We start from the raw sequence: 18,470 nt of genomic DNA, 5'->3' as shown, positions 1-18,470 counted from the left end.
CCGCGATGTACATATTTCGGGCGCCGCAAAATATTGGTGTCTTTTAGGATACAGTAATCCCTCCTCCATCGCGGGGGTTGCGTTCCAGAGCCACCTGCGAAATAAGAAAATCCGCAAAGTAGAAACCATATGTTTATATGGTTATTTTTATATTGTCATGCTTGGGTCACAGATTTGCGCAGAAACACAGAAGGTTGTAGAGAGACAGGAACGTTATTCAAACACTGCAAACAAACATTTGTCTCTTTTTCAAAAGTTTAAACTGTGCTCCATGACAAGACAGAGATGACAGTTCTGTCTCACAAATAAAAGAATGCAAACATATCTTCCAGAAACAGAGAGCAAAGCAAAGAAATCAATAGGGCTGTTTGGCTTAAGTATGCGAAGCACCGCGGCACAAAGCTGTTGAAGGCGACAGCTCACACCCCCTCTGTCAGGAGAGAGAGAGAGAGAGAGAGAGAGAGAGAGAGAGAGAGAGAGAGAGAGAGAGAGATAAAAACAGAGTGAAAAATCAATACGTGCCCTTTGAGCTTTTAAGTATGTGAAGAGAGAGAGAGAGAGAGAGAGATAAAAACAGAGTGAAAAATCAATACGTGCCCTTTGAGCTTTTAAGTATGTGAAGCACCGTGCAGCATGTCGCTTCACTAAGCGGCTACATCGTGAAGATAATCTTTCCGCATTTTTAGACGAGCGTCCGTATCGTCTAGGTGTGTGAACAGCCCCCCTGCTCACACCCCCTACGTCAGGATCAGAGAAAGTCAGCGCAAGAGACACAGAGAAAAGTAAGTTGGGTAGCTTCTCAGCCATCTGCCAATAGCGTCCCTTGTATGAAATCAACTGGGCAAACCAACTGAGGAAGCATGTACCAGAAATTAAAAGACCCATTGTCCTCAGAAATCCGCGAACGAGTAAAAAATCCGCGATATATATTTAAATATGCTTACATATAAAATCCGCGATAGAGTGAAGCCGCGAAAGGCGAAGCGCGATATATCGAGGGATCACTGTATTCCAGTCAGACCATTTGCGCAGGACAAACTGTTTAATATGAAGGAGTTTATCACAAGAGTATTTTAGCATGATACTGAGCAATACTTATCTGATAGCAGTGGAGAAGCAGCATAGCGGAGCCAGTGAGAGGGGCGGGTGCGGTAGCGCAGATGAGCGGCGATAGCAAAGCAGCAGAAAGCATAGCAGGAGGAGGTAGCAGGATTTGGAGGTTCCAACATACAGCCACAAACAAGTAACGCTGGGTATTACAGGCGTGATCACCCTAGAGCCACAAGCCAGGTGGGTGTGAACATCAGATCAGTTCTTATCATAGAGCATAATAAAATGAATCAAGAGCAGACCAGCTTAGCAATTATAATCAAGGAGACTGATCATCCCAGGCTCCTAGATCGCCAGGTACAAAGAAATTTTTGTAGGTCTCATCCTGTGATCCACAGATTCAGTTGTTCCCAGTCAAGGTAAAGTCCATAAAAATTAATCCAAATACATACAATTTGAATCAGCTGCATCCACGAACTACACGCACAATAAAGAAATAAAACAAGCGTAAAAAAGTGCAGAATTAAGATGAATTTTACGAAAAGTGTTGTTAACAGGGAGGAGTGGAAACAGCATGCGTGAGCCAGCGTCCCCTCCTCTGTTGGGAAGAAATAAGAATTTTGACTTTTATCCAGGACAATCACAAGCCCAGACACGCAAACTCTCATCAGCCCCGATTAGTGCCTCCATTGACTCTGCGAAGATCACAAGATCATCGACAAAGTCAAGATCAGTGAATGTCTTTTTACCAACAGATGTCCCATAGCCGCTGGACCCCACAACCTTGCCCAGCACCCAGTCCATCTAGGCATTGAACATAGTTGGAATAAAAACACACCCCTGATGAACCCCAGAATCAACTGGGAAAAATGCAGATTATCTGCCTCCACTCTGCACAGCACTGACAATACCAGTGTATGTGCCGGCCACAATATCCATCAACTTCCGGGGGATTCTGCGAAGTCTCAGGATGTCCCACAGGGGATCTGAATCAACTGAGTCGAACACAGATTTTCAGCAACATTTTAAAATACATTTTGAAGAATTTTAGTAGTCTGGTGTCCATTTTGTAAGCAGCAAAATGGGACACGCATTTCTATGTCTCTGTTCCAGCTGGGGAAAGAAGTGCCCCTTTCAGTGGATAAGACGAGAGGGTACAGTGGGGAAAAAAAAAATGATAAAAGACTTCCTACAGTCTTTTTAAACAGGTTTGGCTCAATTTTACCTGTCCAGTGTTCATTTTGTAAATGGAACAGCATTTCAACAACAAAGGTTCATCTGTGCAAATGATATCCCTTCCAGTGGATGGGATGGAAAGATATTAAATATGAAATTAATATAGAAGCCTGTCTATAGTCTTTTAAAATACATTTTGAACAATTTTAGCTATACCATGTTCATAGTAGAGGCAGCATAAAGGGGGCAAGAATTTTTATAGCAAATGCTCAGTTGTGGAAAGGATGGATGGGCACAGTAGATATTCAAGTGTCACTGAAAACTTCCAGAAAGACTTGTATTAATGACACTGTGCACCATTTCAAATACCCAATGTTCATTTAAAACGGGGAACAGCAGATAAAGATCATCATTGAATGCTTTCCACAAGTTTTTTATAAACATTTGATCAGGTTTAATCTGCCATGATGAACTATGCATGTAATATACAGGAAAAAGAGTTTTATAGGATAATGACACCTGCTGTAAAAATGAAATCCTCCCCCAATTTAAAAGAATAGTCACGGCAGGCAAGGGTTTTGTTTTTGATAGAACTTAAAAGTATTTTATTCACACAGTTTTAATCACTCCTATGACAGAGGTTAAATTTGAGTTCTACAACAAAGCCTTTCCTAACGTATTTTGGTATTTTTTTCCACCAGCTTCAGAGCAAGGTACCACGTATGATGTGAAAGTAGATTAGTACATTTATTTTAGTGATTTGTCTTTTAAATGCCTTTGTACAGAGTTCTTGTGTGTCAAGTAATGAAATATGAATTATTACTATTAATAATATTTTACTAAATCTGCTTTCCCATATTTCTTTGCTGATTAGCTCCAGTTAAATAACTTACTGGTAACAGAGCATACAGTGCGCACATCAAAACGACTGATGAACCAGCTAACACGTGGCATTTTTCAGTACCCCTTTAACAAAGTTTACTGTCTGCCGTCAATTACGGAGTGCCCCAGTAAACCAATAATAATGCACCTGCAACATTAAAATGCAGACTTTGTGACATTGATGTGTATGAGGAAACAGCAGGCAGGCAGCTGCACATGCATGTTTATTGACGGACAGGCCGACATTTTGCAGAGAGCATGATTTAAATCAAAAGAGGAATAGCACACAAAGAACGTGAGGAGATCCGTGACAATCATATCTTAGTGCATCTTCACCAAATCAGAAATGATACTGAATTACATGAGGCACAGATATCTTCATAACAGGGGTCCTAAATGATGAGCAGATGCATTTCAACCTCTTGCAGTTTTTCCATGCGTTTTGATGACGTGTCGTATTCAGCATGCTAGCTCAAGCGTAACCAGACTCTTCTTCAAATTAACCATTTAGGATACTTAGCCATTGTATAAGCTGTGCTATGTAGTTAGAAAACTTTCACACAAGTCTGTCTCCAATTCTTGACACCATTTTCACGGGGCAGCCCTTGTGTCCGGCACAGACTCATCAAGTATAAACAACTCTTAAGTGAAATTCGGCTTACAAATCTCCTATGGGGCGCAACAAATATGTTAATAGCACATCTGCTCAACAATAAAAAGGCCTTTTGCATCTGTTCCTGGTGAACTAAATAGAAATCATAATCGTCAAAGCCTTTTTTTTGGTTGCATTTGTGACCATTTCAGTAGCAATCTGAAGGCAGAAGATGTTTGAATTGCAGCACAGAAACTCCAACTGTACAAAATGTAATTTTTGTGTCCAGTGATAAACATAAATTGTTTTAATGATACAGTAGACATGAAAAATAATTTTGAAAGTAAAAATTTGGATTAGTACATAATTGTACATACATAGTTACAAATTGTTTGCTTCATGCTTTAGAGTGACATTTAGTTTGCATGTGTGTGTGTGTGTGTATATATATATACTGTATATATATATATATATTTTTTTTTTCTTTATTAATTAAAAATAAAACAACTACTACAGGAATTGTTTTAAGATGTTCAAAAAACTAAAGACTAAATGGGGCGGGTGTTATGCCTTATACATACATGCTGTTGGGCTTGGTGATGTACTATTCTGATGTCAAGTGTACTATAAATGTAGTCTTTAGCTTTCGATTAACATTCCAAAGCCTGCAATGCGTTTATTAGTTGGTTTTATTATTTTGGCAGTATCAGCTTAGTGCTGTTCTTCAGTTAACTCCATTGAGTGGCGTGTGAGTGAAAGGTCTGCACTGGTAATGTAAGCTCGTCTGTTGCTCAAAGTGCCATTGACCTATCATTACAAATCATCTCTTTAAACTAGTGCTTGATTGAGTAGAATCAGCATATCAGCTGTTCACTTATTTTGAAATCAATGCTTTGTTGAAAAATAAAAGTTCAAAAGGACTCAATATATTTAAAGTTAAAACTTTGTATCAACTAGTTCGCACCCACAGAAATGCAAATGCTCTCCTTATGATTTAGTCTGGGTGACAGGTCTGCCACATGTCTACTTAAGGCAGTTTTTCTAAACTGAAGTGATGTAAAAATGTAACTTTGCATCTGAATAGACTGAAGGAGGAACAGTAGACAGACCGTATGACCTCAACTTAACACCGTGATGTTCACGCATTTCTGAGCAAGTCCAAGGGTGCAGAACAGCCCTTTTCTGAATACCGTGATATTAAATGTACCCTGCCACTGCCCACTGTGTGGTGGGCAATCTCAAAAATAACAAAACAAGTCCACCTTTAATCTGCCTGCTCTTTTACTTTGTTCACTATTTTCGCACTGTCGTGGTCTTACTAACTGACTGGACATTATTTATCTTGATCATGGTCAGGACAGCAAGCCATAAAAGCAGCCAAGAGAAGTATCTTAAATTCTAACAAAGTACACGTGCTGGGGCAAGAGATAAAAGATTCGTTTTTCTGCACCAAACAGGCCATGTGGTTTAATCGTAAGCATCCAGTCATCAGATGCTTCCCTTTTATAGGGGCAGCAGCTTGGGATTTTGACTGCTCTTACAGTTTTCCGAATACGGCTACAATTTTTTTTTTCTTAAAGTTGGTGCTTGCTCTTGCTCTAGTTGCTACTCTGGCCATTACTATTAAAGTACTTAAACAAAACAAAACAAAAAAAAAGCAAGCAAGTACAAATGTGCATGTTATGTCCACTGTTGTTAAGTTAGAATGTATTCAAATATTTACTAATTTTTAATTTGAACATTCAAACCTTATTTTTTGCTAATTTGACAGCCCTAGTAAACAGTTAACTTTCTGATGCTGAAAAATTTTTTGTGTATACCACCCACAAGGTCGTCGTCATGGAGACTGTTTAGTGCAGCGGCAATGTAGTCCTGTGTCATTGTTCATGTCTGAAACCAGCAAAGGATGACACGCTTGTGTTTTTGACAAAAAAAATTTGTAAAGACCACAATGAGTGTTGAGAAGAAGTTCAGGTGTCAGGGAAGCACATATTAAGTAAGGCTTATCTTATGTGGAGTAATTTTAAGATTTTAGTTGTTTTGTGCATTTTCCGATAGTGGCAGACTTTGTGGATAAAAAGGTCAAAAGGTAAATGCTGGTTATCTGCAAATAAATGTTTATTTGAATATGCAATATTTAGATATTCTGTGCAACATTTCATATTTCTATTATATTTAGTGATCACTTTTTGTCAATTTATAAGCGGAATACTGGATATTAGTAAATAATAGGGATTAATAAAGTATCTATCTATCTAATAGATGCTAATCCTGACCCACAAGTCAAAGCTTTTACGATTATTGTTCTATGCCATTTAAAAATGAAATAAATAGTCATCCTTGCATTACAATATAAAGCAGTTATTATTTTGAAAGAATCTCATGTGGTAATGCTCCATCAGGTTTTAAATCTATTACATAGTGAATACTGAACTGAAGCTTGACTTTTAAAAATTATAATAGCAAATCGCAATATCTGTCAAAAAAAATCTCAGATATTATTCCCAAATTGTTCAGCCCTACAGCAAACTACTCTTAAATGCAATGTTACCCTTTGGCTAAATGTAATTACATTCCATTCTACAATACATGTATACAGTGTCTCAGAAATACAGAAAAGTGACTATTTTTTCAGTTTAATGTTAAATTTAATTTTTGTTTTTTAGTTAATTATATTGATAAAGAGCTCTGTCTGAAAGTGTTTTACTTTATTAAAAAAAATTAAAAAAAATAAAAATGGATTTAAGTCACTGGACATCATTGTTATAATTTTTTTATGTCCAAGTTTTACAAATAAGAATTTTGGCACCTGCTGAAAAACAACTGTTAAAACTACTGACTGTAACATTAGATAAACTTGTTGTAAATGCTGGTGTGTTATGGTGCACTGTACTTTCAAATGCACTATTTTAATAATATTTAAGGCATTTCTTGCATGTTTATTTTTTTACTGGCTGCAACTGCAAGCTGCTCATGGTGGCAATTTTATTTGTACAAAATTAATGATTACAGATAAAAAATGTAATGCTCTGTTGTGGTGGATGGTTGGGCCCTTACCTGGCTGGGACACCCTGATTATGGAAGGACCTGGGGGGAGAATACTTCTAGGACAGTTTCTCCCCTGGACCAACACAGGGCAGCCCAGTGGTTTCCAGTGGGGCCACGGTCATGAGCTAGAAGTTGAACCCTGTTGAACCCAGGGGGCGCATGGACATTTTCGGGCCCTATTTGGCAGCATTTGCTGCTGGAAGAAGCTCATTGGGCACAAGGAGTCGTTCTGGGCGTCCTAGAAAAAGGGGCCAGTCACCAGTATTCAACGGCCAGAATCAGGAGGAAGAGGACAAAACCTTTGTGGAGGATTGAAGACAGTGGCAAAGGTACTATGTTGGTGCTTTACAGTATGTACTGTGTTGTGCTGTGGGGAGCAGAGAGAAGCGGTCCTCAGCTGTAAATCAAAGTGTATGTTCTGTGCTAAACCTGGGTCCTACCTGTCTACGTCGGGGTTAGTGTGGCTGTACCCGTCTGCTGTATACTGGGAAATATGAAAGAATTCTACACCTATGGAAAAAAGTTCAGCAATAGTTTAACTTTGGACTATGAACAGTAACACACTTTCTGAAGCATCACATAGTGGGATGATGTATTAGAAACACCTCTTAACTAATGTCTCATAGGGTCAATAGTGTCATTATTGCCATGCATATATAGCACAGTAAAATTCTTATTTTTATTTGCTGATGAACATTGTCACCACTGTTAGAGACCATGATTAGAGAGTACTGGGGGTGATAACACTTCTGAGAACTTGTAATCATTTTTGAAAAATCAGAAATAAAAAATGAACATCCTTAAAATCTTACCTGATTTGACTGAACATTTTCTTTGCCTTTTGCATGAAGAAGAATTGGATGTTGCATCAGCATTGACGCTCGTCTTAATTTGGTTACTTGTGTTTGATTTTGAGGCTCTTTTTGTTTTTTTAGCTGTTATCTTAGAGACCTCCTCTGAATTAACATTTAAATTATTTCTTCGCTTTCTGGTTTCCTTTGTAAATAATTGCCTTGAAACATTTTGTGGTGTTAGGCAATGTTTTTGCTTATTAGGGATGGTCTGGTGCTCTTCTGATGTACTGCCCAGATCCCGTAACTCCGCATTTTCTACGAGGTCTAACATCTCAGCAAGGCTGGTTTTCCTAGGAATGGAAATTGGTTTAATATTCTCCACAAATAAAAAGTCTTCATCAAATTCTGGGCTATTTATATTGGGGGAATCACATATCCAGTCTTCTTTATTTCTGAAATTATAAAAACACAATATATTAAAAAAGGGAGGCTGGGCAAAGCCGGCTCATGGATCTAGCATGACATGGTTAAATCCCTCATCTAAATTATTGTCCGTAAGAAATCTACACATTCCTCCAGGTACTCTGGTCTTCAAGCACCCTCAAAGTCATGGAAGGTTAGGCGATTCCAAATTGGCCCTTGTGTTGTTTCAATTGTAAGTGTGTGTGTGAGTGGGCCCTTTGATGGACTGGCAACCTGTGTTTTTTTCCCTTTCTTATGCCCAGCACTGCTGGGAGAGCCTCTGGTTTGAGAATGTTGTACATATAGCAGAACCACATTTTTAATTATTATTTAAAAACTTCTGTGAAAGGAAAAGGTTACTAAAGCTAGAAAATTTCTGTCTTTTTCCACACAGTGAGAAATGTGTAAGAGTTTGAAAAATTACCACTTTCAGTACAATTTGTTGTTGAATATTCTGAAACTATGCCAGCAGATGTTATAATCAATTGCCTTTGAGTTATGAAAACTTATATTTATAAGCCAATTCACTTAATACCTTTTTACATTTGTGATGAAACTTCTTCACACTAACAACACTAATTTGTAGTTTGCTAGCTGTCCAATGAGATGAACACAGTGAACTGCCTTGTGTGTGTGAAATGTCTTGTGTGTTGTTTAGTACTTTTAGCAGATGTCATCTTGCACCTAGAAGATTCCTCAAAAAAAGTGCTGAGAAAGATTACAAAGTAGCTCTAAAAACCAAACAAAGATTTCAGTGTTGCTCCATTGTGTTAAAAATGTCATTCTCAAGCAAGGGCCTTGTAACCTGTGGCCCACCTCACTTGAACATGCAGACTAAACAAGTTCCTGGTTATTATAGATATGCCATCACAACTCATTTTTATTGGTCATTCATCCGCACTTTTAAAGCAGATGTGTAACATTGCATTGTACGGAAAGGATCCTAAATGTGTGTGTCTGTCATGTCAGTTTATTAGATCATTTTAAAATATCTTCTGAGTGCTTCTAATTACATATTTGCCCCTTACACATCATGACAATACAAACAGAAGTAAATTAGGAGTCGGGGCTTGCAAAAGGGGAGAGGTGATAGCAATTAACAGGTAGTGTTTTCTAAATCCAATTATTAAAAGATGAGGTGAACTGTTAGCGGTACGAAGACAGAAATTCAGTTTGGCGTCGCTCTTTGTATTTTCTTAAACTGCTACAAACAACTCTCATTATATGCTTGTGTACTCTGCAATGTGCTGAAATACATTACTTTTTAGAAATATGGCAGTAAATGTAATCTGCAGTAAAAGCTCCGTTATCGTCAGCATTTGAATGCTCACTCCTATTCTATGTTTTATAGCAGTGGTCTCAACTTTCGGTACTGGAGGGCTATAGCGGCTGCAGGTTTTCATTCTAACCCTTTACTTAATTAGTGACCTATTTTTACTCCTAATTAACTTCTTTAGAATTAATTTTAATTAACTTGCTCTTTAAGACTAAGCCCCCCTAATAGTTTTTTCCTTAATTAGAAGCCAAACAATAATAAGATACAAAATGAGCCAAAACATGACCAGCAAACTGTGTCCATCATACAGTATCTGAAAATAAAGAAAGATGAAGGTCTCAGGAATGTTGATCTGTTCAGGTCCCCAAAACATTTTAACAGTGCTCTTAGAAAAGAGAAAATCAACAATTTTGTAAATGTATGCTATTGCACAATGAGAGCAGCAACCAGCTATGGAATTAAAGAATGGATTTTATTAACGACAAGACTCGATGCCTAATTAAGCAACTGGTTGGAGCTGAATACCCTGACTTGGTCTTCAGTTGGCTCACTCATGTCACATTTCATTTCTGTTTGGGTGCCATTTAAGGAAAGAGATGAAGCAAATCAGAGGAATGATCACAGAAACAATCAGGGGAACAAATCTTAAAAACAAGTCAATTAAAATAAAAGGAAAAAGTTAATTAGCAGCAAAAAGTGGCCACCAATTAAGAACAGGGTTAGAATGAAAACCTGCAGCCACTGCAGCCTTCCAGGACTGGAGTTTGAGACCACTGTTCTATAGTGTTAGGAGGTACTGTTTATATGCACTGTTGTGCTTGACGAATTGTTAGGATTTGATTCCCTATCATGAAGGTACTTATGTCATTCATTGTATGTGGATGTATGTGTTAAACTGAAATATCCAGTTGTGACTAACTACATGCCATTTCATTGTCAAAGTTAGAAAAGACCATTATCTGCATTCTGACCAAAAGCCGTATAATGATGGCATTCAGTACCTCATGTTTAAATCATTTAAATGGAGGATAGAGTAAAACAAATCATCATATACATACAAAGAATAAAATGTTAGACTGAATGGTTTATGCTTATTATAACTGTTCTAATATGATAAAGAATGGATATGATTAAATATATTGATTAAAAACAGTGGAATAATGAAAGGATGGGTCACTATTGTGAGTGTGAAATTATTAACACTGTTCCACTAATTTTGTCTTTACTGATCTGTATTTTTGCCTTTTTAAATAAATGTCAAACATAGTGTACATTAACAATTAGTGTCATATGGTTTTGAGTGCAGGTGTAAATATAATATGCATAATTGCTATGCATTAGCTTAACCAAAACAGGTAAACAGCCACATGAACAAAGATTATTAATAAAGTAAAAAGGCACAGAAAAGGTGCAGTTTGCTGAATATTAGCTTGTTAAGTACTGGTGTTCATTTGAATGGGATAAGGTATTTTAGAAAAACAGGTGTCAGTTTTAGGCTTAAGAAATTAAACTTCAGTGGAAAAATGTTTTAAGCAAACATATTTTCAAGTTTTTTTTATGCTTATAAAGGCAGGGGATATCACTTTTCCAATGCATCAGATTTTTATTACAAGCAGCCTTGTTCAAAGTAACTCAGTAACATACAGTATACCGATGCGAAGATATGTTAAGCTGAATCTAATCATCTTGTTTTTCTTTGATTAAATTTAGTAAAACTTCTGGTTTATGCCAATTTAAAGCCAGGATATATAAACATGATAAAATTTGATTATGTAGTAATCAATAATTATTTTTTCATAAAACATATAAAGCTGCATTTGCATTTGCCATTGAAAGCAAACACAAAAGGACCATATCACCAGAATATTATCAAATTAATCATGAAATAAATAGGCAGCTAGGTTCTTAACGTTAGAAAACAATGGGCAATTTGCTATGCTAATTAAAACTATGGCTTGGTAATTACATAGCAAAGAAGTTTCCATATAGATGTATCTGTTAACCAGTCATTAACTCCAAAAGTGTTGGGATCTCACTCAATGGGGATAAAGTGTGCGCATCAAAGAAAAACAAGACCACCTATGATTAGATTCACCTTAACATATCTTATCGATATACTGTAAGTTACTTTGAACAAGTGTTGGTAAAGGAACTTTTGCAGGATTTAGAGAAATATAGTAGTAGTATAAACTGACAAGTATTTATTTATTGTAAACTACAGAAAACAGGAAAATGTAAGATTGTATGAACAGCTGCAAATGTTTGAATACTTACTTTTGTATTAAGGCATTGCTTTTCTTTAACATCTGACAAAACTTGGGAGCTTTTCCATGTTTATCTGGATCCTTAAATGAAGACTCTTGTTGTTCTCCATTATCTTGAAGATAGGTGTCATTGACATTTTTCTCCTTCTTGTCCTTTTTTTTATTACTGCAAAGCACCATAAAATTAAATATTTTCACAACTCAAGTAAAGATAAAGAGACTAAGCATGAAACAAATTAACAGAATGTTCAAGGCTTTTCTTTGCAGACATTTTACCTGTTACATGACTGCACCTTGAGGACCACAGAAGAGGTGGATATTAATGGCAAGTTAATTAATTGTTTAGAGATACAGGTCATTTTTAAAAATCATTAACTATCTTGGCAACAATTTGAAATATTCCAGAAAGCATTTAAGGTGCTTCAAAATGATATAAAGATGGCTCTACACAGACATCTGTAATGTACTGCAAAATACCTAATAACATAATTTACTTTGAATTAGATGTCTATAAGTAATTTAAAGCAATTTTTAAAAAATAATTAATGATATTAAATTACAGTAGTGTACAAAAATTTTAGTCCAAGTTTGGCTTGGTCAAAAATGTTAAAGAAAGCTACAACAAATGAAGGGAACACCTGACTGCATATAGTGGGGCAAAAAAGTATTTAGTCAGCCACCAATTGTGCAAGTTCTCCCACTTAAAAAGATGAGAGAGGCCTGTAATTTTCATCATAGGTATACCTCAACTATGACAGACAAAATGAGAAAAAAAAAGAATCCAGAAAATCACATTGTCTGATTTTTGAAGAATTTATTTGCAAATTATGGTGGGGAAAAAAAGTATTTGGTCAATAATAAAAGTTCATCTCAATACTTTGTTATATACCCTTTGTTGGCAATGACAGAGGTCAAATGTTTTCTGTAAGTCTTCACAAGGTTTTCACACACTGTTGCTGGTATTTTGGCCCATTCCTCCATGCAGATCTCCTCTAGAGCAGTGATGTTTTGGGGCCATCGCTGGGCAACACGGACTTTCAACTCCCTCCAAAGATTTTCTATGGGGTTGAGATCTGGAGACTGGCTAGGCCACTCCAGGACCTTGAAATGCTTCTTACGAAGCCACTCCTTCATTACCCGGCTGGTGTGTTTGGGATCATTGTCATGCTGAAAGACCCAGCCACGTTTCATCTTCAATGCCCTTGCTGATGGAAGGAGGTTTTCACTCAAAATCTGACGATGCATGGCCCCATTCATTCTTTCCTTTACACGGATCAGCCGTCCTGGTCCCTTTGCAGAAAAACAGCCCCAAAGCATGATGTTTCCACCCCCATGCTTTACAGTAGCTATGGTGTTCTTTGGATGCAACTCGGCATTCTTTCTCCTCCAAACACGACGAGTAGAGTTTTTACCAAACAGTTCTATTTTGGTTTCATTCCTCTTCTGGATCATCCAAATGCTCTCTAGCAAACTTCAGATGGCCCTGCACATGTACTGGCTTAAGCAAGGGGACACGTCTGGCACTGCAGGATTTGAGTCCCTGGCGGCGTAGTGTGTTACTGATTATAGCCTTTGTTACTTTGGTCCCAGCTCTCTGCAGGTCATTCAGTAGGTCCCCCCGTGTGGTTCTGGGATTTTTGCTCACCGTTCTTGTGATCATTTTGACCCCACGAGGTGAGATCTTGCGTGGAGCCCCAGATCGAGGGAGATTATCAGTGGTCTTGTATGTCTTCCATTTTCTAATAATTGCTCCCACAGTTGATTTCTTCACACCAAGCTGCTTACCTATTGCAGATTCAGTCTTCCCAGCCTGGTGCAGGTCTACAATTTTGTTTCTGGTGTCCTTTGACAGCTCTTTGGTCTTGGCCATAGTGGAGTTTGGAATGTGACTGTTTGAGGTTGTGGACAGGTGTCTTTTATATTGATAATGAGTTCAAACAGGTGCCATTAATACAGGTAACGAGTGGAGGACAGAGGAGCCTCTTACAGAAGAAGTTACAGGTCTGTGAGAGCCAGAAATCTTGCTTGTTTGTAGGTGACCAAATACTTATTTTCCACCATAATTTGCAAATAAATTCTTTAAAAATCAGACAATGTGATTTTCTGGATTTTTTTTTTCTCATTTTGTCTCTCATAGTTGAGGTATACCTATGATGAAAATTACAGGCCTCTCTCATCTTTTTAAGTGGGAGAACTTGCACAATTGGTGGCTGACTAAATATTTTTTTACCCCACTGGACATAAAACTTATGATAAGGAATGTATGTTCTCATTACACTTTAGTCCAATGGTTAAGATGTATCTGTTTTATAGCCGATTAGAATGTTTTGCTGTGAGAAAGGGGCGATGATCTTGAAATGCCTTGGCTTAAAGGACAGATCTATGACGCCTAGAAAATACTGCATTTCAGTATGGAAAAAAACATGTCTCTGATGGACATATACACATTTATTGTTCAGTTTGTACTGTATGTCTGACTGCAAATAAATAGTTACAAAACTGTAATTACAGAAACTGGCATGCCCTAATTATATTAAGAAATGAGAAGCTTCTGCTGGTCACATTTAATGTAAGGCATATATGGAGGTCAGTAAAACAACTGTACTGAAATTATATTTTAAGGAAATACTTTAAGAGAAAACACCACAAAATACATTTAAGTGAAGAATACTCTCACTGTATGAAAAAGACTGCACACACAGCCTGCCAAAATTAAGTGCCTGTTTAACTGAACAGGAATGTAGTCTCCCTACCAGCAAGATCCCAGTGCACAACTGGGCCAGAAAACAAGTCAACTGAATTTGCCAATACACACAAATATTAACCCTCTAAGGTTGTATCCATTTTTTAGTGTTTTGCAATGTTTCTGAAGGCAGTTAGTTTATTACATAAAAAAAAAATTAATTTTACCATGTTTATGTGGGTTATGTATCTTTTTTTTCTCAGCAGAAGTTGTACTTTTCAAAAATTACTAGTACAGCCAAGTTAGTGGTATAATAGGGAATAAAACTGATAAACTGCCTTTCAAATTTTCAATTCTCCATTGAAAAAATATAAAACGGGCGGCACGGTGGCGCAGTGGGTAGTGCTGCTGCCTCGCAGTTGGGAGACCTGGGGACCTGGGTTCGCTTCCCGGGTCCTCCCTGCGTGGAGTTTGCATGTTCTCCTCATGTCTGCATGGGTTTCCTCTGGGCGCTCCGGTTTCCTCCCACAGTCCAAAGACATGCAGGTTAGGTGGATTGGCGATTCTAAATTGGCCCTAGTGTGTGCATGGTGTGTGGGTGTGTTTGTGTGTGTCCTGCGGTGGGTTGGCACCCTGCCCGGGATTGGTTCCTGCCTTGTGCCCTGTGTTGGCTGGGATTGGCTCCAGCAGACCCCCGTGACCCTGTGTTCGGATTCAGCAGGTTGGAAAATGGATGGATGGATGAAAAGTATAAAACATTTGACAAATAAAACAGTTTTGGGAAAATAAAATTGGAAAGACATGCTCTCATGATGTTTCTCAAAATCATCCTTCATTTTTCACTCAAAACACAATGAATTACACATTTATATCTTACATCAGAAAATCTGAAAAGGATTTACATGTCCCAATGTTCAAGACTGCTCCTGTCTGAATGAAGATATTTCTTGCACTACCAAGAAGTTTCCTTCCTGCAATTCACACATTTTCTTCTCCCTTTGCACTGGGACCAAAGATAACTGAAACTCCAAATAGTACATGAATAGAGTGTGCCTGAGTGGGGGGGAAATCTGCATACACACACCACAGAGTATGTCCTCCATACAATTCTTGTGTTTCATTGGCTCTGTGTGCTTTGCTTTTCAGATCTCATGGTGAAGAATAATATGTTAGCAATGTTAATAAAATGTACAACTAACTATATTAGAATTATGTGTTGCTCAGTTGTAACACTGAACAAATTTATCAAATGTATATTGTACTGAATTACTGGTTTGTGGAATGGAATGTCTTTTGTAGGTCACTGTCCATCATCACCCTTAACCCTCCATTGAACAGAGCCCCCAGAATGGCACTCATGAATAGCGTTTATAAAAATGCAGACGTATGTGTGTCAGTAAATGCAAACAAAATATTTTTGGTTTTAACTTGTCATCAAATATATCCAAACCCCCCTGATAAGGCAATTATTCATTCAATATCAAACTCTCTATTTGGGACAAAATGTCAGCATCATCATCACTATCAAAACAGTACTCCTGGTTTGGTGGTAAATGATTTTGGCCTGGCTGTTTCAATAACGCTGCACATATTATCAGTTTCTCAGAGTAAATGAATGATGATTTGTTTACTCTGTAGTAGTTCAAATCCTTTTCCTTATGATCTGTTTACTTTGTGGTAATCCAAGCCCTGATCTCAAAAATCTGCAGACAAACAGGGGATGAGGCAGAGCTATACCTATGCTTATTTTACCTGATGACTACGCAAATGGGAGAACCTCTTACTTACACTTGTATATTTTAACTTCTTCTTGGTTTAGACAGTCAATTCAGGGATTAATTGGCTCTCTGAAAGGTCATTCCTACATTAATTTTTTATAGGGTGCCCAAATATGAAACTACTGCATAACTAGAGACTAAAATACCTAGCCTTCTGTGAAAGCAATGTGCTTGTTGCAGTGCATGCAGACATACAGTGGGTACGGAAAGTATTCAGACCCCCTTCAATTTTTCACTCTTTGTTATATTGCAGCCATTTGCTAAAATCATTTAAATTAATTTTTTTCCTCATTAATGTACACACAGCACCCCATATTGACAGACAAAAAAAAGAATTTTTGAAATTGTTGCAGATTTATTAAAAAAGAAAAACTGAAATATCACATGGTCCTAAGTATTCAGACCCTTTGCTGTGACACTCATATATTTAACTCAGGTGCTTTCCATTTCTTCTGATCATCCTTGAGATCACCTTCATTTGAGTCCAGCTGTGTTTGATTATACTGATTGGACTTGATTAGGAAAGCCACACAAAAAAAAAAGAAAAAGTCAAAGTGCATCATCAAATTTTTACTTTCACTGATGTTAAGAAGTATTTCAGTGAAAAACCGTTGAGTAAAAGTAAAAAAAAAAAAAAAAAGTATATGGATTCAAAAGTACTTGAGTACAAAAAGTAACAGTAATTTTTAGAATCATGACAAGGCTTTGTTTAGAGGATAAAATATTTTATTTTACTTTCAAACAATACTCCCATAACATTTCTGCTACATAAATGCACTACAGAATAATGATTCATGCAAAAAAAGTCACTGTCTTCAATCATTACATAAATGCAGTCAAAACTAGTGTGGTACTAGTTAGTTTGGATGTAACTTGCACTGTGCCCTTCTTTATCGGGATACCTGGCAGAAGTACATAAGGCAACCCAACTCCAGAGAGAAGAATAATAAAATACAGCTAACATTATCATTTAAATAGATGCACAAAATAAGAAAAAATGGGGAAAAAAAATCAACAAAGATTGGGTTTATTATACTACACTGAAGTAAAGATGAATTTTAGAATAGCTACTACTGCACTAAATAGTAGTAAAACAACTTCAAATTACTGTTTATTTTTTAACAAGAGTTCTCAAAGAATTAAGAAAGCTGTGTGTTTCATTGTTCAATTTGGTACCCAATTTTACCTTTAAGTTACCTGCTCTCCAGCATAACCAGATGTATACAAGCTGGTTGCCTCTTAATATATTCTGTATACATATTTTTTAAAGCACTCCTAAAGACAATTTAAATTCTATAGAATAACATTTTCCCACACATAAGCATTTCCCAGCTTGCATTAATATTACACTATGTGGAAGTTCAGCCCCTGAACACAGACAGACACCAAATGTCCAAAAACACACACGCTTATTTCCTTCTCTTGCCTTTACACCACCCCACAATGCATTAACAGCCACAATTGCTCACAGTCCTTTCAACTCTTCCCAACTTTTTTGCCACCTATACTCCTCTCCTTGCAAGCTCTGTCCTGATCCTCCCAACTCCAGCTCAGCGATTGGAGTGAGGCGGCCCCTTTTATAATGCCCTGGATGTGCTCCAGGTGCTCCGTAATGATCTTCCTGCACACTTCTGGGTGTGGCAGAAGTGCTGTTGTCCAGGGCTGCGTCATTACTCTCAGGGCGCCCCTTGGCAGTGACCACAAGCTCCAACAGGGTTGAGCTTCTAGGCTCTGATCCCGTGCCCCCATTCAGACAAGGGTAGCTACCCTCTCTTGGCCCAGCAGAGGTATTGTCCCTCTCCTGGTCCTTCCTTCTTCAAGGCATCCCAGCTGGGCAGGATCCCCAGCCGTCTACCACAACTACAATAATTCAACTTCAATACAGCATAATAAAATGGCAAATTATAAATCTGTGTGTCAGTATTCTACTAAAGAATGCTCTGAACATTTGTTAATACTATTAAATTTAAATGCTTTCTTTTGAATCTCATAACAAATAAAAAGGACAGCTTGAGAAAATAAAAGTCACACTTTGCAATTCAGTCGAAGACAGAATAACAGATGTGCAGTAATTATCCAATAATTCGCGAAGACAAAATGTATTTTCACTCGAATTTCACCCTTGTACAGAAAACTAGAATATTCACTTAATACGTCACCTACACTTTCCTTAGGCAATATGGTTTTACTAGATTCTGGTTGGCAGAGCAGTGCTCAGTTAGCTTTCAGAGAGCTCAGATTTTAAGGTAGAAACAAAATATTAATTTGCTTGAAGGAGACTTGATACTCCTTTTATTAGCTCTTGCTTAAAAAGGGACAGTAAGACACCTGCAGGGCACGAGATCTCACTGGAACCCACAGCCTCCTCCTGTAACCAGTGACTTTTATGGCCAGGCTCACTCTAGCATGTCAGTGATTGGGCTAGTAAGCATCGACATATGGACACTGTTCACAAAATATATAAT

The 18,470-nt window shown here is 37.5% G+C and overlaps 1 protein-coding gene across 3 annotated transcripts in view; it reads right to left on the bottom strand.

Moving 5' to 3' along the window:
- Positions 1-18,470, bottom strand: part of LOC114642632 (centromere protein C-like) — a 266,767-nt gene that overhangs the window by 115,420 nt on the left and 132,877 nt on the right. For all 3 annotated transcript variants that reach the window (XM_051928078.1, XM_051928079.1, XM_051928080.1), the window contains 2 exons: positions 11,555-11,710; positions 7,561-7,994 (listed from right to left, as the gene is read on the bottom strand). In XM_051928078.1, the coding sequence (XP_051784038.1) occupies positions 7,561-7,994; positions 11,555-11,710 (590 nt within the window). The remainder of the gene's footprint in view (positions 1-7,560; positions 7,995-11,554; positions 11,711-18,470) is intronic.

This window comes from Erpetoichthys calabaricus, chromosome 5 (assembly GCF_900747795.2).
Source record: "Erpetoichthys calabaricus chromosome 5, fErpCal1.3, whole genome shotgun sequence".
NCBI classification, from domain to species: domain Eukaryota; kingdom Metazoa; phylum Chordata; class Cladistia; order Polypteriformes; family Polypteridae; genus Erpetoichthys; species Erpetoichthys calabaricus.
Note: the sequence above shows the minus strand (reverse complement) of the source record. Positions and strands in the feature narration are given on the sequence as shown.